General features: G+C 41.4%; 1 protein-coding gene across 3 annotated transcripts in view; it reads left to right on the top strand.

Moving 5' to 3' along the window:
• LOC140648117 (dual specificity calcium/calmodulin-dependent 3',5'-cyclic nucleotide phosphodiesterase 1C-like) overlaps positions 1–23,855 on the top strand; it is a 276,580-nt gene that overhangs the window by 70,812 nt on the left and 181,913 nt on the right. Inside the window, exon 3 of one of the 3 annotated variants that reach the window (XM_072853608.1) lies at positions 12,626–12,652. The exons of 1 other annotated variant lie outside the window; for it this stretch is intronic. In XM_072853608.1, coding sequence (XP_072709709.1) covers positions 12,626–12,652 — 27 coding nt within the window. Of the gene's footprint in view, positions 1–12,625; positions 12,653–13,451; positions 13,570–23,855 lie in introns of those variants that run through there. One more of the 3 variants, XM_072853609.1, reaches the window with a different exon arrangement.

The raw sequence follows: 23,855 nt of genomic DNA, 5'->3' as shown, positions 1-23,855 counted from the left end.
TTACACTCCTAGGGACAGATACTATTCATGCACAAAACTCCTAGCCAAGACAGAAAGTTGCACAATATCCATCTGTAGCACGAATCCTGGCTTGGCGCAAATCTCATTTCAACACCAAGATTAGCACAAATTAAACATAAGATCTGTACAATTTTTAACAGCTCAGACTGTACAGAGCCCTTGAGCTACAGCTGTGGCTTGCAGGGAGTCCCTGCAGAGTGTGTGGCACAAGCTACAACAAGCATCCAAGGGCAAAGGAGCAGAAGCAGAGCATAAACCCCCTTGCAAGGCTGAGCAGTTCAGATGGTTGCTGTAAATGATGCTCAGATCACACTTCCTCCCATGCCTCCTGTGGAGCAGCTGGTTTTCTGGGATTCACTAGCAGTAAGCAGTTACTGATGTCTGCTAAGCAAAGAGTCTGAATACACAATTTAAATATGCTCCGATACACATACTGATGCAGCAGGGACAGCCACAGTCAGATGGGAGAACTGTCTTTTTTCAGACTTGCTTGAAAAGTGAAAGGAGAGGAAGCTGTGGGGGTTGAGGCTGGGAGGGAAAATCGGGAGATCATCTACAAAAAAGCATACTGACTCATGAAAAGGGTGGAGAGGAGAACCAGAGAGAGTTTTGTTTTTTGTTGTTTTTTTTTTAAAAAGGTGGTGGTGGGGAAAGAGATAGTACTGTGAGTTCTTCAGGTCCCTATATGTAAACATTTGTTAGATTTATTTACTTCCAGATTAAAATAGCTCATAGCACAACATATCTGCAAGTCATTTAGGAGTTTGAGTTTTGCTGAAAATCACAGGGACAAGAGCTGCCTTTAAGGGCATTTGAAAATGCTGCCCAGTCTGTAGCGCAGTATTTTTTGCCTCACTCAGATTCTAACAGGAGACCTTGAAGGAAAGCCTGGATGCTGCAAGAACACCTCTGGTTATAAATGCTGCACAAAACACTGCTTCTGTGTCACCTTCAGAGCATGTCTTCGTTCAGGCAAATGAGGGTCTCTTCTTCAGGAGGCCATTTCTTTGTTTCTTTAGAGGATGGGAAAACTTTCCTTGGTATCTTGGCCACATTCTTGTTGTAACATCAGTCAAAATTCTCTCTCCCAGTGTTGCCATTGGCATTGTCTGGGCAGTCATCTTTCCTCTCCCTCTTTGCACTAGTGTTCCAGGTGCAGGGAGCCTACAGATTTGGATGCAGTTTGACTGGATGTGTAAATGAAGTCATTCGTGTTGTACAGAGAGCATCTTTAAAGTGCTTTGCAGAGAAAGGCTTTTGTATACATGCTCAGTGATCTCTAGAAGTCCTGTTTCTAATTAGCTCGACTGCAGTGAAGATATCTTGTTGCAAATGGAGAAGAATGAAATTCCTGGGTTATGCAAATTTTCTGAATAATTTGGAGTAAATTATCATAATGGTCCCACCTAGCCTCACAATCTATGAAACATCAAATTGCATTTTGAATTATGGAGGCAGATCTGCTTCTCTTCTGGGCCAGAGGCGTGGAACTTGGCTCATCCCTTACAGCAGCCAAACTTTTAAGAACTAGAGTCACTGTTGCAACCATGGCACCTGGTATGTGGAAAGGACAGGACTTGCTTATTTAAATACATCTTTATATCTGAGCCTTCTGAAGACACCACCCCGCCTCATGGTTGCTGTGGCATCTAGATGCTTGTGAGACAGCTGGTGACAGCATGGAGTAGGGCCTTAAGGAATAGAAATCTCGCACAGCCTCCTCCATTCTCTGTATGCATGCTCAATGCCTGTTCCCATCCACCCACCCGTCCGTCCCAGTTCCCTATCCTGAAGTTTCCCCCTGCGTGGCGAGGAATTCCCACGCCGAGACCGCAGGGCAGTGTTTCTGAGCTGCAGACGGCAGCGGATACCGCCTCTCTCCCTCTCCTCCTTCCTCTTTTCCTTCCCTCTGCCCTCATGCCTAATTCAGTGGAGCCAGCTGTGTGCCATCATGCCCATGTCATTCATGCCTGGGAGGGTGAAGGAAGGAAAGATGAGCAACCTTCTTTACTCTCTGCAGAGAATAATGTTGTAGTGATATAGAAAAGGTGTTGACAGAGTAGCAGGCAGTCTGCTGAAGGTGCTGAGCCCTGCTGCAACCAGCAGTTTTGAGGATAGGAGCCTCTTGAAACCACTTTTCCTCTGCAAACAGGCTTGCGCTGGCTATCCCAGAAGCCCATTGTTGTTCAGATGACTTCCCTCTGTAACGTCCCTGCTCTGGAGAAACACAGAGTGCTGGGAAGCCCAGAAAAAGAGCATTGGCTCTTCACAAGAAGTTTAATTGTTACCTTTTCCTAAGAGTGACATTTAATAATTGGTCTATTAATGAGGAGGCACTGTCAGGACAATAGCAGTCCTGACTCGCTACACAAAGTAGCGTTGCTAAAAGGCTTGAATAATTTTTAAAAACTACCAGCATGCTGAAGGAGGGGGTGGCTGGGAGGTAGGGATGGGGAAATGAACCTTCCTTTGGAAAGGTAACACTGCATCTTTGTGCAGCAATTTTTTCGCCCCATGTTTAGGCTTGTTCAACAGTAATCCGAGTGTTTCAGCCTGTAACCCAGAGTCAGGAGAGGGCCTGGCACAAAAACATGAGATTTAAAATTCTGCGTCACACCAGCTGTCTACTAGCAGGCAGAGTGGGTGGGTTGTGTTCGGGGGGAGGAAGGTTGGAGGGGGAAACAATAACAAGCAACAGTCTGATAGATTTACTAGAGCTTAGGGCAAGATGCAGATTTGTTTAGTGACTTCACGCACGTGGCTGGTCTGGTCTGATGTAATTCCAGTCCATGTTTCCTGTCTTGATATTTAATCCAGGGTATGAAGGTATTCCCCCCCTCCCCATCGTTGTGCATGCTGTAACTAATCACAGAGCCACCCTGCTTGAAACAAACTGGGCAGCTGCCTATTTGGCTCCTGCAGAATCTAAATATGTTCATTTTACATAGTAGCAGTGATTAAAATAAGTTTTTAATCTGTACATGCTTGTTTCTTCCAGGGTCTAACAGCTTTTTGCCACTGGGGGAATGGAATTCCAGCTTAACAGTATTATGTGCTTCCAACGTACATGGTACATCAATATTGCCCCTGTATGTGCTCTGCAAAATTCTGCTTTACCTTATTCCAAGAGGAACTGTTGTTCCCTTTTACAGTCCGTGTTGATATGACTCATTTTCACAAGCTCTTTTCTTAGACAAACGAACAGGATACAACTAAAGAACGCATAGGAAAGGTTGCATATATGCTCCCTTTTTTGAGACATTGTAATAGCAAGGAAGCGGCATCCACTTGCGGAGGTCAGTGTTGCCGTGTGAACACCCTGTGAAGCACATCTATGCTCAGAGCAGTGGGGAGGTATTCTTCCCTCCCAGCCCCTCCGATCCCATTGTGCAGTAAGTGCCACAATCTCTTCCAGTAGGAGAGGCTACAGAATAGGCTTGTTGAAGTACCACCCATCCTGTACTTTGCAGGTCATCACCTTTACCAACTTCAGAGCCAAATGTTCCATAACTCATCTGGAGCGGCCAGCTAGAAAGCAACACTTGGTCAGACTAAGTATATATGTATTTTTCAAATAGTAAATATGTGAAGGTCATACACTATGGTGATTTGACAATCGTTATCATTTTTTTTATATAAACATGAATACTAAGAACTGCTCTATATTCTTTTCAGATCTCAGGACTTTATTTTCCTGAAATGTACTTTCCTGTAACTGGATTTTTATGAGCACACACTTTTCTTGAGAATGAGATGTGTGTGAAGCACCAGAGAATTTGCTTGTGTACTAAGAAAAAGCAGAATGAGCAGTAGTTTGTATTCTTTTCAAAGGTTAGATTTTCGGAAACGGACCCATTTTACTTTTTACTTCATATTTTTCTTCAGCTAAATCCACACCAACTGCAATGGCAGGGTTTTTTTGTTGTTGTTTTTGTTTGTTTATGGTTTTGGTTGATTTTTTTTTTTTCATATGAGGAGTGATGGAAAACTGAGTAACTATAGATGAAGTACCTCAATATTTCAGTAATTGTACTGGCTCTGTACAAAATCTACATGAATGAAATAATATTTTTAGAAGTTTTTAGAACAACATTTGCTGACTTTTTTTGTAGTTAAGATGCCAATACATTAAAATCCCAGTCTAGTCTATTGCCCAGTACAAGGCAGTTCCAGTACTGAATTTGAGTTTGCCCTTCTGATTTGGCCTTACTGAAACTTCATTTGGTGATGAAGCTGGAGTGCTCAGCTGTCCTAGCAGGGTTTCCAGTGCTCCCTGCAGATCCTTGTACCTCAGACTCTATTGCTCAAAACCTTCTTATACATACAGTATTCAATGCAGACCAATTAAGTAAACTTTTCCTATGCTGCTTTTTCTCCTCATTTGGTATACATACTGTGCCATGGAAAGATACACAGCAGTTACCTTGCCTCTTCTGATAGCCAGTGGTGTTTACCAAAGTTTGAGCAAGCTGTTGAAATGAAGCTAAACAAAATCATGACAATTGATCATAGACCATCTTTATGCCAGTGGAAAATAAAATACCTTTTAACTAATACACCTCTCATGCTACTGCTTGAATAAAAGCGTTATAGCTCTATCAGGTCCTGCCCAACCCTCCTGTCCAAGATCAACAGGTGACTGCATTTACACTAGCCTTGTGAGATAAGATCAAGCCATGGGTTGAGTTTGTAGTGCCAAGTAGGTCAAGTCAGTTGTATCCTCATTATCTGCAGGAGCAAATCTCGAGAGCGGCTCGCTTCTTACCACCTCCCTTTCCCCCTTCTTCCTTCACCCTCTCCATACTTGAATGCCTGCTTTGCTAGGGGATTGGTGCCCAACAAAGGAATTTGGACTCAAGTGCAATTTAAGGTCATCAGCTCTCATTAGAGCATATAATATAATAGCATTGTTAATGTCAGTCTGCTCAGATCATATCCATAACACCCATCTGTAACACCTCCAGGCTCTGTCCACCATTTACTAAGTGAGTAGAGAAGGGATTGAAGCTACCTTGAGCTGTACTGTGGAAGAAATTCCTCACTGCCTGTGCTATCACAGAGGCTTTTCTGTAAGGAGAATTTAAATGCATTGCCTCTCCAGCTATGCTTCATGTGGACTTGGTAAACACATTAGACCCCAAATGACCAAGCGGGAAACTGGTTGTTAAGCCACAGGTAAAAGCCCTATCATGGCAAAAGGTCACAGCAAAGCAGAGGCAACACAAGAGACATCGATTGATCGTTTGTATGTCCTAAAGATTGCAATCCATTTTGGAGATGAAGCTGTAAGGTTCTTTTTTGGCCCAGTTGTTTAGAAAACTCAGTAGCTAGACCAATGAAATCCAATGGTTGCCATATCAGCTAAAATTTATCAAAATAGCATTTTCCTTGGGCAAAATCAGTAAGGATATTTTCTGACCTTGAATTATTTACATACATTATTTACTGCTTGCAAGTTGAGCGCAAGCTTCATTTCCACTTTGTAGCAGTACTTCTTGTTTCCAAGATGTGAATGTTTTCCCCTCCTTTTTTGGCTGTAAATCTGTTGTGCCTCTCAACTGTCTTGCCTCTGTTTCTACTGAAATAATTTTACCTGTTTCAAGTTGTGAACATTTCTTGTCTTTGTATGCCTGCACCACACATCCTTCTGCTTCAGAGTGCACAAACTCTTCTAATCTACTTAAAATGAGACAAATGACTGCCTCATCATCTCATGATTTCACTATGTCCCCAAGTAGTTCAGGGTTAAAATGACTCCTCTTGTTTTTTAAAAATCCCACATAAACCCGCCATCAAATTTCAAGTACCAGCTGAAATCTTTTCTTCTTTCTTCACCCAATTCTTACCATTTCTTCTCTGCTGTCACTAGTCTCTGTGATTGTATTGTTTTTAACTTAGCACAATATTCTGGTAAACAGCCCATGTGGAAGAAAAAATAAATAACTTTTTTTTTTTTTAATTGACTAGAGAGTGAGTGAAGCAAGAAAGCTGGTCTTCCTGTTTCAATTAAGGAATTAAAAAACCCAGCAGGAGTTGATGGCATCATACCCTTTGAAGTCTGGCGATCTCAATATATTTCTGAGTTGTAGTCAGGGCTCCCACGGGATCCTGAGCTTTGACAGATGCCGGTCCTTAGTCTGTGCTGTGAGGTTGGGTTTTTGTGAATTGATTTATACATGGTTGTTAATATAGGCTTTGGTAACGTAATGTAAATGCATCACTAATCCTGTGATGATGACGATTAATTGGTAATGCACTGCATGATTCAGAATATTGAGCTGCTGGGAAAGAAGATTTTCAATTTATTTAAGTGATCCCATCAGGCAGAAAATCTAGCTTGATCAGAGCCCCCAGCCTCCTCTCCCTGGGAGTGATGCACAGGGGGACGGCGCCTACCCCCAGTACAAACTGCTGTGCCACTGTGATACGTTCAGAGAGGGCACCTGGGCTCAGGAGCTGGGAAATGCTCTTGATCCTCCTGCCTAGACATGGCCATCGAGGGGAAATCTTGGGGATTCTGGACTGATGAACTGGAAGGATTTGGGGACAAAAGCAGTAAACATGAATTGTGGTCAGCTCTTACAGAAAAACGAAGGGGAGGGAGATCATTCAGTAAAAACGTAGATTCACTGATGGGTAACAAAAGAGCAGGAAGAATCTTCCAGATTTGCCCTGTAGACAGACTTGTCCCTTTTGCCAAATTTCATCGCTTACCTCGCTGTTGGTTTGCTAAATTATGAAACAAGCTTTTAGTAGTGTTATCTTAACACCTATTCTAACGTCAGAAGCCCAGCTCTGGTAGGAAAGGAAATAAAAGAGAAAGACCTGCAAGAATGTGCATGTTAGGAGGTGGAATTTCATCACGGTAAAGTGGCTTTTTCTCTCTGCACTTCCAAATGAGCTGGTGAGAGGAACCTTGCAGGGAAGCAGAGATGAGTAGCCCTGGCTTGCGTGAGCTAAGGACGTGGTGGGGCTCCAGTACTGAAGGACAGACATTGTTGGGTGCTTTTGTTAATGGATGATTAAGCTCCCACACACATCTTAAATGTGCTAATTACAAAGCTTCTAAATATAGAAGAGGAAAAATCCCTCTTTCCCCTTGAGCTTATGAATAACTCATTTTAAATATTTGCTTGTGGCAACCGTTTTCTTTAACAATTGTGGTTCCTCTGAAGAAGTAGCTTTTGTAAAATTTTCCTCTTCACATGAGTTTCCTTTCTCTGCGCATAGCTCCGATGATGTTTACCAATGTCAGCAACAAAAATAAGGGTACGGCAGGCAAGCTCTGGCGAGGCTTGCTGCATCAGCTGGAGGAGTTACTGTCCTAGTAGTTTCTTTTGCCTCTCTGCCTCCACCACGGAGTGGGCAGTAAGGAGTATGCCTTGGCTGTGGCAGTACAAAACCCAGCGTCTTTGCTTAAAGCCACTGTTGTTGGCAGTTTAAGCCAAAAGGCTGAACTTTGCACTGAAGCAGCTGATGCCCAGGGACGCACCCACGTCCACCAGCTGTGCTGCGAGGGTGCTGACCCGTGGCAGGGCACACGAGGCAGCTGGGGGCAATATCTTTTTAAACCGCCGCAGCAGATTTGCTTTAGCTAGTCTCTCCTAAAAAGTTGTTGCCCTCTTTTTCACGAAGAAGTGTGGATCCAGCCTGAAAGCAGATGTTAGATCCAGGCTTGTATGTTGTCGGCCAATGAAGGGGAGAGCACAGGCCACTGACTTTTAAGGGCTTAAAAAGATCTATCTGGCTTGCTAAACTGCTTTGACCAACTGTGTGTGCGCTCCGAACCCATTGCAATGGCCAAGCAAAACAAAACGCATTCGATTAAGCCACTGTGAGCGCCGATTCTGAGCTTCAGCCCGAAGATTGAGTCACTTGACCATCTCAGCAGGCTAAGGACACGCTTGTGGCACTTGGCATTCCTGAGCTGGGAAGCATTAAGTCACTAAAGAGTGTCACCTGCACTCACCTGTGTGTACCTTGGGTCATTAACCACCTATCTGTCAGCTGGTGGCCTAAGGCTGATCACCGCACTGAAGTTACAAGCCTGCAGAGACCTTACTAAGGGCAGATATAACCCTTAGTCTCTAGCAGCAGTGTGTGAGCAGAGCGTGATGCTCATTAACTTTCAGATTTTAGTATAAATTTCCAGGGATGAAGTTAGGCAAAGATCCTCCTATTACTTCTGCAGCACCCACGGTTTTACTCCATATACTGAAAAGACGCCATTAATACCAAACTCTGTGGAATAACACCGTGTTAACCAAGCCACTATTATGAGTAAAGAAATTTAAGTGGTTTAGGTAATTCTTTGGAGGCTGTGTAGGAGTGAAAGAGCAATTCATCTAGCTAGTTGATATTCCGAGTTGTGTGATTATGGGGCAAAAACAGAGCAGTTGGCAGAGTTACTTAATTCCCCCAACCCCTCCACCCTCACTCCTCTCCATACCTACTCAGTCGCATTAACTCACCTCTCAGAAAAATAAGGCCTGAGAACATCATTAGACACAGTTTTTTGTGTGTTTCTATTAAAATCTCTTAATCTCTAGGTTTCTGGATGCACAGGAAGGGTGGGAGCTTTTTGCAGCAACTCAAAAGTGGTGTTATTTGGGTTCCGGTTATGCCCCACTGTCATAAATTGATGTGCAAAACCTCATATGGCTAAAGCCACAACCCTGAAGAGCTAACAAACTAATGGAAAAGGGTCTGAAGGGGGAAATATAGGAAGAAAGCAGTTTGCCTGAGGTGCACTGGAATTAAATGGTAGAGGTAGAAACATAATCCGGGGAACAGATACTTAACCTTAAAGAAGTTGACGGGCATCGAAGCACAGAGAAAAATTTTGCGCATCTCTTTATTTCAATGGGAGTTGAGTGCTCATATAGCTCTAGCTAGCTACATCTTACTGGTGCTTAAATACCTTCAAAAGTCCGTCCTAATTTTATGTTGGGCCAGTATATTGTATGGCTGCTCTGGCCACATGAAGGATTCATTCATCCCCAGAAGAGCAGATACTGAAATAGCGGGCTCAACTGTCTTGTTGACTTCATCTCATTTGAGTCAGAAATTTCGTCCTACCTACCACTTTGTTTAGTTCTGATTGTTACAAAATACCTATTTTTAAAACTCTTACTGGGTTTATTTTCATTAGGCTCCAGCAGCCTTTTTGTACTAGGACTGACTCACTTCATACTACACTCGTGCAGGTGTAATTGCATTAAGTTGAGTGAAGTTATTTCTAGGTTACACTAGTAATGTAGGGCCTATCTAATGTGAGTCACCTGCTAATTCTCTTCAGCATGAAAAAAAAAATCTACCTTGTTCTAATTTATTTTTTTAATGTAAGCTAAATGTAGACCTATGAGTAATACATTCCACAGCAGGTAGCAGGAGTTGAATGGATGTGGCAGTTCTTCTGGCATGGCAAGTGTGCAGTGGGAAAAGAAACTGAACTTACACAGATTTGGTAATATCAATAAGCCTCTTGCTGGCATGAACACAGGACAGCCCACAGTTGTGGAAAGCTGTAATGCCACTTCCTTTAGGTCTCTCTCATTCTTTTGCTCCTGGGAAAGAGGGATAGCTTGAGTTTGTTCAGAAAATCACATGTCCCTTGAGCTTGACTGGAAGACATGTCTCTTTCCAGGTTTATCCTAGAGCATCTACTAAAGTTAATTTAGCAGCCAGTTCCTCTCTGCATAGACTCCTCCTGGGGAGAAAAACCAGGATAGCCAGTGCCACATCTTTTTTAAAATAACCAACCAACAAAAAAAACCCAAAACCAAAACAAAAAACAAACAAAAAGCCCCCCTGAACAAAAACCCCAACCAACAAAACCCAAGCAAAACCAAATCCTCACCCTCTGGTTTCGTCTTGTTAATTCACAAGTGCCTGCTGATTGCAGCTAACTGCTGATGCTGGCAACGGTATTGAAAGAAGCATCTTCTAATTTCCTTGTTTGCAGTGATCTCGTTTAATAGAAGGCAGGTGTAAGTGGTGGTTTGTAAGCATAAAGCAGGTAGATGTCAACATTGTCTGTGTTACCAAAAGCAAGCTGAAAGCTATACTTGGAAAGAGCTTTATGTTATCCACACCATTTTTATAATGTTGGTGAGTAGCATTGTCAGACCTTGTTTCTGAAATGCTGGAAGTTCAGGCATACAGGAATTTTTTTGGTGCATATCAGAAGCTGCTGGTGGTGTTCCTTTTAAAGCAAGTGCATGCAGTAGTGATACTGAATCTATAAACAAGGGTTCCTTTAGTTATATTCTCTTCAACTGTAACATGCAAATTCAGTGCTGGTAAATGCAGTCACTAACTTGGTACATGTAAACCTTAACTGTAGTTGGACTGCAGGTGTGGAAACAATAAACAATAATAATTTTAGAAAATGTATATATGTTTTTTAAGACACCTATGACTAGGCAAATGCTTTTTTCCTAGTACTGTCATCTGTGATAGCACATGGTTTTCTAACACAGTACAAATATTCTTGAGTAAAAGGAGCATTGAACATGTAACTGATCAGAAAAGTGATGTTATTACTCGAATGCAAAGAGCATCCTAAGACTGGGTCACCTCTTTAAAATATACAAGGAAATTTTAGCTAATCAGGAGTTAATGAATGGTATCTTTGCTCAAATGTGAAGCTTGGCTGAAAGAGAAACACTTTATAAAATGATATGAAAGTCACTAACCAGTAAAGGGAAAAATAGTTCTGACACTGCTGGAATGCACCATAAGACACTTTCAGGGGAAAGAATTAACTTGTGAATAACTTCATTTGAAAATTTAAAAAGTTATATAGCAGAAATAAAAATGTAAACAGTTTTGGATTTCTTGGGAGTAAGAGACTTTAATCAGCCTGGATTGGAATGGCCAGTCAGGTGGGTTTTTTTCAGCATTTTCTTTTTGCAAGAAAATTTAGTGAAGTTCTGTATTTGTCAGAATATAAACTTCTGAATCTAAATGCTTCAAAATGAAATGTCTACTTTTCACCCTTCTGAAATTAAAATGAAAAATTCCCTTAGAATCAGATGTGTCCAGGTGGGTTTCTGCTTGTATGTGTCAGCATCCTGAATGCCAGTAAGCTAGAATCTTGATACTGCTATGAATGTTTTCTCTTTTGCTCCTTTGCATCTGTTCAAGTTTAAATAAGTAATTCTTCACACAGTGAAGTGTAAATGAAATATTTTTAAATCATTTTAAAGTAAATATCTAGGCTTTTTATGATTCTAACATGATCAGAATACAGAAGCAGGTACAAGCATGAGTATGATTTCTAAAGGTAATATTGGATGAAACATTTGACAGCCAGGAGACATTATTCATGCTTCTCATTAAATAGAAAATAGCACTATATTCCTTTTTTTCTGTGTTTCTTCTTATTTTTAAGAAACAATACCCCTTGTTTGGGTTTTCTGGGCCTGACTTAGCCACAATTTTCCATGTGCAGAAGTATCAGAGATGAAAAAGCAGAACTTGACACTTATAGCAGTACACCTGTTCTAACAATATTACCTATATATTGAAAAGGTTGGGGACTGTCTGTTAAGGTATGGCTGAACAACAGGATGTTGATCTTGCACTCCTCATCACAGTCCACACTGAGGCTTTTTCCCATCACTCCTTGTTAAGTTCAGAGATCGTTAACTTTACTTTAAAACACAAAAGCAGAGGTGAGCTCAAGTGGGATCAATGCCCTGTTTTGCCAGGCACTGTGCAAAGCCATTGGAAAAGGCTATTGTAGGATCAAGAGCTCACAAACAACACACATTGCCAATATACCTCTGCAGCTAGCTGTATAGCCACATAGGTAACTGTGCAGGAGGGCTTATGATTATTGCCTTGCTCTGAGCATTGGCAGCTTGTGCCATTGCCTGCTGTAGAAGACAAAATGCACTGTGCTAAGACGAGTAAGTGGTTTACAGCCTTTGTTACAATTGATGTGGTGTAAGGGTTGGGGATGAGAAGAGGTGCTGTCAGTATGCTTATCCACTCTCGCTATTCCTAGTCCTGGGCTCAGGTCAATTAGGTCCCAAGATGTGTGCAACAAAGTGAAGCTCTGTGGTGTGGTATCTGGGATTTGGTGGAGTAGAGACCTTGCTAGGATCTAGGCTTCCTTTTTAGAGCAAGACTGCTGTAAAACTGCTGGGGTTTTCCATTGAGTGACCACAGCCAATGTGGTTGGATGCATCGCATCACCACCACTACATCTTAGTGGGCTCTCCACAGGTAAGGCCATACTTATCTGCTGGATGGAGATGTAATAACTACTTTACTACTAGTAAGTAGAAGTTTGTTTCTGCTGCTTGGACTTCCTGTTAAGTCATTTAGAGTAGCAACTCATTCTTTCCCAGCTGCAGCAACCCTGTCTTACAAGAAAAGGGCAAGATGTGCATACAGGCAAACACAGGCCTTTTTCTGCTGAAGTTAGTGGCAACCGCCACTGAGGTTAGCAGACGGGAATGGCTACGTCAGGTCTGGGGCAATCTCATGGCAGAATTGACTTCTCTTAATTGCTCCTGATTTCTGACCCTCTCCTTTTCTCCTCCTCACCAGTGGAGCCTTCTTATCTCAGTTGTATTTTGTTCTTTTCCTGCAGGAGAAAATACAAGAAAACATCACAGAGGTAAGAGTAAATCGCAGAGGACTGGAAGGTATTTGTGAGTCGTCTGTTTCTTTTTGTTAGGGGGTTTGAAGGAGGATTTTCCTGTTACCGCATTGGTTTTGTTCCCAGGGAAATGCCATTCTACTGATTGTTTCCCCCTTTGAAGGTCCATCTTGCACTGCTGCTGCTCCAAATCCCCTCTGCTGCTAGTGTACTTCTCCCTGAGTAAGGACAGAAATAATTATCCTTGAAGGTCAAACCCTAATAAATGTCACTCTGTTCGTTCTGTAAGATCTGCTGGTTCTAACTCCTATCACTTACTTATGCTGTAATAACAAAATGGATTGTGGGCTTGTAGTGTTGCTAACAATCTGTGCCTTTGCAGGAGACTGAAGGAAAATGGGGATCCTGTTGATTAACAGGCTCTATTACAGCTACCTGATCTAGTTACCTTGCTGCCTACTTGCAGGAGGGAGGTCCAATGGGGGTCTTTGACAGATTCATTTTTCTTTCTTTGGAGCCCTTGTGCTTGGTTGCTTCAGAGCACCTACTTTGCAGCACAAAGTTTTTTGGTGCTGAGCTGACTCCCCCTTCCCTGCATGTGGAGTATTAATTGGTGACTTAATCTCATGGCATGCTGAGCGTCTTTAGTTCATGTTGACTTTAACTGGATTTGAGACTCCTGCAGAGTGCTTCCTAAAGACTAAACCCTGCAGCTGTGCTGAATGTGCCCTTTAATGTTGTGTGATGATGGAGGGAGCTGGCAGATAAGCCAACATGATGATGGGATAAGACATCATAGCCACCCCTCCTGTTTGCTGTCACCCTGTGCCGAAGAAGATCACTCCAATGCAGCATTGGCAGGACAGGCTACCTGTGTGTGCTTGTGTGTTACAGCCACAAGAGACGGAGGTGTGATGGCTTGTGTCAGAGATGAGGTAGGTTTGAGCTATGACAGTATAGTGGAAAATACTGATTTGGAGATTTCTGTGCTGAACTGTGTGGGTGGGCATTGTGTAGTGTGAGACACAAGAACAGGGAGAAGGTAAATATGCTCACAATTTTTTCCCTAAATGTGGAGCTGACACTGTAGTTCTGTTTGCAGCTCTACTTTTCCCCCCCATTTCCCTTGCTGCTGCCATGATTGTTAATTAATTATGAACATGTCTCTGGCCAGAGGTCTTGAGTTGCTGCAAGAGGATTTGTTCTGAGGCTGAGATGGTTTCCAGAATGAATGATCGCTCTGTATGCGTGTGTCCCCTGCACTGCTCACATTGTCCTGAGTACTGTGTCTTTTTTGGGTGTGTTTTCTGTGTATGTAACCATGGCATCAGAGAGGCTTTTGTTCAGCATCTCTTCTGTATGGGAGAGTTTCTGTATGCCTCAGAAGAGAGATGAAGTATGTTAAAAGCTCCTACAAGCCCAATGCACAGTTGTATCAACAACATACAGAGAATTGAATATGTCAGTCTGTTTAAAGATACCATTACAGGGTTAAGTTTTGAGCCCCATGGAATTCTGAACTTTCTTTTTTCCTCTTGCTGTTACCTGTGCCTGCTGCCTGACTGATGGTGTGTGCCCTTGTGGCAGCTGGGCAGACGGGCTTCATGGCCATCTCGTGTCTAACAACTGGTGTGAGCTCTGCAGAGGCAAGAGGCTGCTCCAGGGACTGGTGCACAGCAATTGCCGAGCAGCTACTCCTGATGATCTTGCTCAGTTGGTGCTGGCTGCTGGCTGGAGGGCTGTGTAGTGCAGTGGGGTAGCTGCTGTGGCTGGGAACCATGCTTTGCCAGCATCTAGGGCAAATTAGCCAGCTAGTAAGCTTCTGACTTGAATTTGCCACCTGCTGTGTGATTAAGGTATGCTAAATGGGAAACTACATACATTGCCATCTGATGCAGAAGTGTAACATCCAGCAAAAGGAAGTGGTAGGACAGCAGTTCATTTAAAGGCTGGTTTTAAGTAGCATCTCTCTGGTGAGTTGGTAATTCCAGCAATGAACATAAACTGATGACTTGGCTCAGATCTCCACCTTCGTTTCCCACATTTATCTGTTGCAGGGTTTTCTTCTTTTTCCTTTGTTATGTTTTTTCAAAACTGCCTCAGCGGTTCCTACGTCACTGGGCTCTGGAGTGTGACTGGCAGCTGAACTGAAACGATTTTTTGCTTGCTTTTGCATCTTCTTCCTTTTGTTTCTCGTTGGGGAGTGTTATCACATAAGAATGCCTAGGTGATAGTAAGCAGCACCTAGTTATGTAGGAGAAACACTGCTGTCCTCTGTACCTTGCAGTGTAAGGAAACCATTTCCCCTGAGTGCAGACTTGTTGGGAAGGAAGCTGAGGTACATGCAAGAAAACTTGAGGAGAAAAAGTTGGAGTAAAATCTGAGCCATTCTAAAATTGTAATTGGAAGTGACAGACACTGACTCTTGCATTGATCATTCTGTTAACTGAGTTGACTCGAATGCTTTTGTAACAATAATATATTGATATGATTTTCCTCATAAACTTGGAAGTTTCACAGCTGTCTAGACAACCCTAATTTCATTAGTCCCAACCTAGTAATTGCATCTGAACTGCTGAACTCTGGTGTAGATTAATCACAGCAATACCAGAGAAACAGGATATTTAATCAGAACTTGGGTCATCTATCATTCTCCTGTCTAGTTCCCCTTGGGTAAGTGAATAGTAGATAGCTTATTGAATAGTGACTGGAGAGGTAGTCAGGAAGAGGGAAAACGAGACAGAAAGCCAAAGGTCTCTTGAACTTTCAGGTCCTGGGTTGGTTTTTCTTCTTCTGGAGCACCTGAGACCTCAGTCATGTTTGATTTGACTGTTGAGACAGTTATCCTGAAGACATCCAGCTGTGGGCTGCCTGTGTTTTCCTGGGAGATACTTGGCACCTTCAGCTCCCTGGGAGATTAAAAGGGAAATGAGCCTTTCAAGTAGCCTTTGCGAATCCCCTCCTATATTATGTTCATCTGCTTGGCTGACATTCAGCTAATGCAGTCAGTTTTGCACTTCTAAGGACTCACTAAAGTCCTATTTATCTTCTCAAAATTTGTCAGATGAATAATCTGTGTTAGTTTACATGGCATACATTTTCTTCCATTACGATCCACAGTCATGCATTTTTACTCTACCAGTAACACAGAATTGCATGCGTTGCTGTTTTAGTTTAGCTGCATGTTGGTTAATTGTACGGTTTAATTGTCTATTAAGATGCAAATGCTTCTTTTACAGTGAACTAATTTTCGATAAAAGTCAAGTAAAAAGAGTCCTGATATTTTATCCATCCATTGTGGATGGATTGATTTCCTTCCCCGCCCCCAAGTACCTGTTAATGCTATACATGAAGTACAAAGTAGAAAAGGAAATGTAACCAAAGTGACTTTTAAATACTCTGTGACTCTGAAAGAAGCATCCTGATGGGCCCTGCAAAATACTAATGTGATTTCTTTTAAAAAAGGTTGTACTCTGATTAAAAAAGGTTAGCATCTGATACAAACCACATGGCTGGAACATCAAGCCTTCCCTAATTTTCGTAAGGGTTTTCGTAAGGTTGTTTCTACTTCAGACAATCAGGCAGAAAACTCATAAGCAGAGATCTTCTTTTCCATCCCTTTCCCACACTTTTCTATTATTTCTCATCTATGTCTGTGCTTCTGAATTCCAGTTTGCTCCAGCATTTAGTTAATACACTTTGTAGGAAAACATGAATGTGAACATGTTCTTCCTTAAAAAAAAAAAGTTATGTTAGTGTGTGACACAAGAGGTGAAACCATACATGCAGAAATGGTGTTGCATACAAAATAAGTGGAAAAGTGTGGGGTTTTTTTCCAACTTTAGTTGACAGTCATCTTCAGGGTTACTCATGCTGATACCTCTTGAGATTAAAATAATCCGCTGTTTCTTTTGGATTCTTTCAAAATGCCAGTAAATTTATAGCCTTGCAGTCTCATTCTAGGTAATCTTTAAGTTATGTGTTTGCTCAGGACCGGATCCTGTGAGGAAAACTGTGCTGGGATTAATCTCATCCTTAATTTATTTTAATTAATCTCGTCCTAGCTGTTAGGACACACTAAAGAGATCTTCACTGGAATGAAGCATCAGTGCTCTCTCAAAGCTGATTTTCTGAATAAGGGCATTATATATGGTGGTAGTTATCACTGCCATTGATAGAATAATGTAGACTGAAGGGGACCTCGGGAGGTCATCTCTTCCAGCTCTCAGTGCTGAGAACATCACTATGGCCCTGATTAACTCTTGGCATTCATCAACTTACTTAATTTGCCAATATGCTTAGTCCTTAGTTCTGATACCATTTCATTTCCACAGCTTATCTATTGACCTCGCAAGGTTATCTTAATTACAAATAATAAAAATACCCCTAATTCCTTAAGCTGTGCAAGTAATTATAATACTGCTTAGCTCAAGTTTTTCTTTATATATAGTATCTGAGCAACTCCAGCAATATAGGATGCATTAAAGGTTGATATCGTATTCAGTAGCACACACACACAATGCACAACTCGATGTGTCAAAATTCTTTGTAGAGTGTAGCCTTTTGGGTGCTGAGACCTCCTCAGCTCCCTGTAACTTCGGTAGGACTTCTTGAAATTCTGCATTTCAGGGAAGCTGATGTTAAATTTTCAATTCAAGGCTCTGGGCATTGTGCAAAAAGAGGTCTGCTGACTTATTTCTATATTACAGGTGGAGCTGGTTTTGTTAAATTTAATGAACACTTAATTTCAGTAAAAAGGGTATTGGTTTGTTGAGTGCTCTGTGTTCATTGCACTGCAGAATCATAGGTGCTTTGGGAAAAAATTGCACGTGGTTATGGAAGTAAAGCTTTTAATTAATCTGTATGTGAAAGGGGCAAATTAAAGTGAGATTGGCAACCTTAATTCAGTATTTCCTAGCTTTCTGGGTGCTTGACTTTGCACCCTGAGTGATCTTCTAATGTAGTTTAAGTGCAGTCAGATACTGGCAGCATTACACAGCTCTGAAAAAGAGGCTACTGTTCAAGTTAAAGCTAAATGGAGTTTGTGCTTTAATTCACAGAGGAAGTTTATATTACTTGGCTATGTGTAGGGAAACTTCATGTTGAGAGGAGAGGAGGAAACCTACCTCCTAGAAAATCCAAGCTTATGTTCTTCTAATGCTTTCTATAAGAGGAAAACATTGGAAATGGCAGAGGCTTTTACATACTATCCCGCTTTCTGTCTTCCTATTTCCCTCTGTTTACGAGAGCTGGAAGATGCAGTGAGACTGGACTCCATACAGATACATGCATTATTTTTCTCCTGCTTTTGCAATCTTGCTCAGTTTTTCTACCCCAAAACAAGGCAGCCATTTCTTCATATGATGGCTATGGTAGAGGAAGGTATACATTTTGGTTTCCTGACATGAGTAATGGGACTTATCTTCTTTATCCAGAGCAGGAGTAAGTTCAAAATAATTAGGAAACATGATTAAATAGTGACCAAATCCTTCTTACTGATATATATATATTCCTATTATTTTACTAAAATTAATTTTATTCCATATCTTTTATAGTGCTGAATAATTATCAATAAATACAAGTCCTTAATGATTAATGACTATTAAAATATTGAATATGTTGAGCATAGTTTTTCAGCTGATTTACAGTACCTAAAATATTACTGACTGTGCAGAATTTGTTCTAACAATAAACACATCTTGCTTGATAAGGAATGGACTCTGCCAGATTTGAAAATTGAAAAAGTAGCTTATGCTACTCAAATACTGTGACAATAAGTGTCCTTACCTATCAAAAGAAAGTTATGTTCAGGTTTTTCTTAAACGTGTTCATGTTTAGGTTAAATTTGGCCATAAAATTCAGTATCATTTCAGCAGAACTCATAACGCACTCCTGCTTTTGCATCGGTCCTCTGTCTGTACACGACACTGGTTTTCAAAATGTAATCGTGATATCATCTAGATTCAGATTTTACAGATACTGTTTGTATCAATTTGTTAGAAGTTATTTGTAGCCCCTAGATTTGCAAGATTAATTCCCTTTTTGCTAGAATAAGTTTGGTGTGAAATGAAAATTACATTCAAAAGTCATAGAACTTAATGAAGATAAACCGGTATCAAACATCGTTTGGTATCAGACTTTCAAACCAAAATGACTTTGCGAAGTATAGATGCTTTCTTTTTTAAAATTCTTATTGCCTGACAAGTTTTCCTGATTCCAATCTTGGGGAGAGGGCAGAGCAGAAGCAGTCTCGTTCCTTCTACTACTTTTCTAGACTTTGTTATGAAAAGTGGTCTGGAAAAAAGCTGCTAGAGAATAGGTTTTTCACTAGCTATGCACCTGGGTGATTAACACTCTAAAAATAGGTGATCTAGATTAGATACACTATAGCCTTATGATATTTTAGCACTTTGTTTCCACCAATTGGAACCAAACAAAATAATGCACATGAATCTGGAAAGCTACATGGAGAAGAATAAACCCAGTCTCCTGACACCTTCCCATTGGGTTAGTTTGGCTTCTTACAGTGCTCCATCCAATGCTCTTCTCACTGACTTACTTTTAGCTGAATTGAAGTAGCTTGCTTCTTTCTTTGGGGTTTTGCAGTTTTCATTCCTTACATGTATGGAATATAACTCTGCTTGTGGGTGCACAGTAAGTGTTCATTTCTATTTTAGTTAATCTGAGATCCTTTACTGAAGCATGTTTGGAAAATTAGATTAGGATTTAGTGAGGGGATGTAACAGGGAGTTCTTCTGTCATGATTTACACATAAGTTATATAAGAAGGATAACTGAATTCTTCATTAAATTTTATTAAGCCCTATATTATTGTTTATTAGACATGATCTTCCTGTAAAACACTATTGATTTTTTTAAATTTTTGTTTGTTTGTTTTGCCCCTGAGAAGTGAATTACTCAGATTTGATGCATGCAACCCAGTGAAACTTCCTTAGTGAAAATGACATTAACGTCCATGGTCATGTTGGTAGCATAAGAGGGAGGAAGCTAAGACAGTTGCTACGTATGCAATCCCTCTATGGATAATCAGACTGTTCATTTCCCAAGTCTGGAAAACAGCTTATGTTGCTAGTAAGGGGCCTTCTTTTGTTGGAGCTTAATGTAACTGTTAGCAAAGGCAGAGGCTGCTCTATAGAACTTCTCTTTTTGTCCTTTTCCTCTTATTTGCATTGCAATTTCTTGATAATGTCTCAGTGTTCACAGAAGATCTGCATAAGTATCTGAAAAAAATTCTGGTTTTATTTCCAGAAAATAAGTGTTAACACAAATGTTAAGACATCTGTCTCCAGTCCTTCCTTTCTCAGCTGCCATTTCCCATTCCCTTGTTCCTCCTCATCCCTCTTTCCTAACTGTATGTGAATTTTTCTAATCCACAGCATAAGGAAGACAGGTGTTAGTCTCGACTCTCTATATCCCACTGGTCTTCCACTAACACACGCAACACACAGAAGCACCAAGTCTTGTCTGTTGAAAAGCTTTCCCTCCAAGGGAAAACTCAAGAAACAAGTGTGAAACCGTAAGATTTGGGATCTCACTGCCACTTGCTGCTCCTAGGCTGTATCACTCTAGCCTTCAGTTGAGCATCCAGAAGTTCCTGCGGAATAAAACACCAAAAGAAGGAAGAAAACAAAATAACTTAAATGGATTCCTTTTTTTTTTTTAACTGAATGCTAATTTGTATCTTGTCAAACCAATAATCCCAACAGCTGCTAATGAGTTGACCCCTCTGAACTGGTGCTTCAAGTAGCGGGTAGGTAGTCCATTGATTTTTCCCATCAAGCATTTATAATGTATGAGCTATAGCAACTTCTAGGCAATCTTCAGTACACGGGGTAATTACAAAAAGATGGTCATTTAAATTACCCTAAGATGCAGCATTTCCATGACTAATTCAGAACTCCTATGTCTTAGCTGTGTCTCAAAATCAATTTGAATTGATAATGAGTTGATTTAGCGGTCAGACCAAAGGACAACATTTTTTGGGGGGGGTAAGGAGGAGAGAAGGAGAAAGAAAGGGGGGGGGGGGAAACTGACATTATTTTGGCAGTTAATGTGGGAATGAGCTTTTACTTGGGGGACCTCCCCTGGGGGAGGGCAATATAACTGAACTCCTGTATAAGCTTCCAGCCTTCAAAATCTCTTGCTTCTTAAATGTGTGTTTCCCTTGCAAATGATGAAGAGGGAATCCTCAGGCATTTTGTTAAAAATTTATCAAATGCAAGGGATGAGGCATCCTTGCTGAGATAATTTCCCCAGGAGAGAATTTGCTATCTCCTGGCAATGTGACTTTTTCTCAAGAGAAATTTCTCACTTTTAATGTGGATTACACGGGAGCCACTAACAAGTCTTATCAAATCTGGGAAAGCTATAAACCCTCTTTCCTCATTGCTGCATCAGAGAGTCTCTCTGTTTGATTTCTACTGATTAAGCTCTGTGTTTGCTTTAACACATTCTCAATAGACTATCCAAGTATTATGAATAATTTTTTCCCCCAACAAATGCATTTTGTTTGCCCTGTTGTCCTGCCTATTTTGAGATGATAACTTGGGGATGACATTTAACTTAAATTAGATGACAGGTGAAAAAGTCCTCCAGATCTTTATGCTGTGTCTACATGGACACTGCACTCTCTCTGGGCCAAAGGATTTATCACACATTAAGGTGAAAACATTGGCAGCTCCTTGCTGACTGCCATGCCATCTCCACAGGCACAGGGGAGGATGGCTAGTAATGTATTTTGACAGGCTGGCTTAGAATTGTAGAATTGTTTAGGTTGGAAAAGACCTTTAAGATCATAGAGTCCAACCGTAAACCTAACACTACTCAGACCACCACTACACCGTGTCCCTAAGCACCATATCTACATGTCTTTTAAATACCTCCAGGAAAGGTGACTCAACCGCTTCCTTGAGCAGCCTGTTCCAATACTTGATAACCCTTTCAGTGAAGAAATTCTTTCCTAATATCCAATCTAAACCTCCCCTGGTGCAACTTGAGGCCGTTTCCTCTTGTCCTATCACTTGTTACTTGGGAGAAGAGACCAACACCCACCTCTCTACAACCTCCTTTCAGGTAGTTGTAGAGAGCAATAAGGTCTCCCCCGAGCCTCCTTTTCTCCAGACTAAACAACCCCAGTTCCCTCAGCTGCTCTTCATAAGACTTGTTCTGTAGACCCTTCACCAGCTTCATCGCCCTTCTCTGGACACGCTCCAGCACCTCAATGTGCTGGCCCAGTGAGGGGCCCAAAACTGAACGCAGTATTCGAGGTGCGGCCTCACCAGTGCTGAGTACAGGGGGACAATCACTTCCCTAGTCCTGCTGGCCACACGGTTTTTGATACAAGCCAGGATGCTATTGGCCTTCTTGGCCACCTGGGCACACTGCTGGCTCATATTCAGCCGGCTGTTGACCAACACCCCTGGGTCCTTTTCTGCCAGGCAACTTTCCAGCCACTCTTCCCCAAGCCTGTAGTGTTTCATGGGGTTGTTGTGACCCAGGTGCCGGACCTTGCACTTAGCCTTGTTGAACGTCATACCATTGGCCCCAGCCCATGGATCCAGCCTGTCCAGGTCCCTCTGCAGGGCCTTCCTACCCTCAAGCAGATCAACACTCCCACACAACTTGGTGTTGTCTGCAAACTTACTGAGGGTGCACTTGATCCCCTCATCCAGATTATTGATGAAGATAGTAAACAGAACTGGCCCCAATACTGAGCCCTGGGGCACACCACTTGTGACCGGCCGCCAACTGGATTTAACTCTATTCACCACAACTCTTTGGCTTCCAAGTGTTAACACCAAAAATGAAAAATAAGCCTTAAGTAGAAGCAAAGGACTTGGGCTTCCTTTGTGTGTGCATTAGTTTAAAAAGGACTCGCACATTAATATGCTTAATACATGTTTTGATGAGCACCACCACAGAGAAGATTAAGAAGCAATTTACTGTAGTTTTTGGCTGGTGTATCTCCTTCCCTCAATTCTGTCCATCTACTGATGAGTTGGAAGAGATGCAGACCCTGTTACAGAATTTCATGTGTACTTTTCCAGGGTTTGAAGTAACGTTGTGCTCCAGTGGATGATGATGTTAGATTGTCATTGTGCAGAAGAACAATTATTCTCCTGCTGGGGAGGAGGTTCTCAAGTAGAAACATCCAGTTGTTATATAGTTAACCTGCACATACTCTGCATCACAAGGGCTTCCTAAAAATACCTGAGGTATTTGTATTGTGGATTTGTTGTTTGACCATACTTGGACATACTAATGTGCCTGGTTGCACAGATATATGAGCAGGTACGTGCATGATAGGCACATTTGATGCATCCAGTTTTACAAGACTGATCCCAAGCTCTCAAGAGTAAAGTTTGGCATGATCATTTCCAAAGATGTGTTCTGAGCTTTTTGTGTTGTGTTGGTGTTTTTGTTTGTTTGTTTGTTTTCTTTTTTCCTCAGCCAGATTTTGAGAACAATTGTAGTAGAGAAGTGCTTTATTTTTTTTTCCCCTCACAAGATGTAGGGGCATGACTTTGGACATCTGGGCCTCCAATGCCTGGTCAGAAAACCTTTTTTTAAAGTTTGTGCTTTTTTCCAGTATAGCTGCTTATTCCTAATCATCATTCTGATTCATAGAGTACTTAAATCCACGTTCCTCCTCACCTAGCTACAACCATACCTTCAGAGAGAAGAAATAACAATTGTCTGAACATAATAGAAGTGCTATAGTTAAATCATTATTTCTTTCTGAGGTTATTACTTTTACCATGTACAAGTATCTTATTTCTGTGCTCCTGTGCAACACATTCAGATTTAGTGGTGCATGTAATTAAGGTTCATAGCTTTGGAACCTTTCTTGACTAATATTTACATAAAACATGTTTTCACCTTATGTTTAATTACTTTCTTGATTAGGACCAGGTATTTTTAAAAGGGGGGGGGGAATTCTGCTTTTAAGTTTGTTGTCAGAAACAATGCTTCAGGCAGTGCAGAAAGTGCTCTCTGGACTTGCTGATCAGTGATACACAGTTATTCTAGTCTTGTAGACTATTGTCTCATTGGGTTGCTTTTCAGAGCTGGGATGTTAATAGTAATGAGTGGATAGGATGGAAGTGGTTCTTTCTTGGCTTCTTGCTTATTCTTCCTGGGAAAATTCACAGCAGATAGCATTTTCTTTTTTTTTTTTTTTTCTTTTTTCTTTGACCAAAAGA

This window comes from Ciconia boyciana, chromosome 2 (assembly GCF_034638445.1).
Source record: "Ciconia boyciana chromosome 2, ASM3463844v1, whole genome shotgun sequence".
Lineage (NCBI taxonomy): Eukaryota > Metazoa > Chordata > Aves > Ciconiiformes > Ciconiidae > Ciconia > Ciconia boyciana.
The sequence above is the reverse complement of the archived record's forward strand: the minus strand, read 5'-3'. Positions and strand labels throughout refer to the sequence as shown.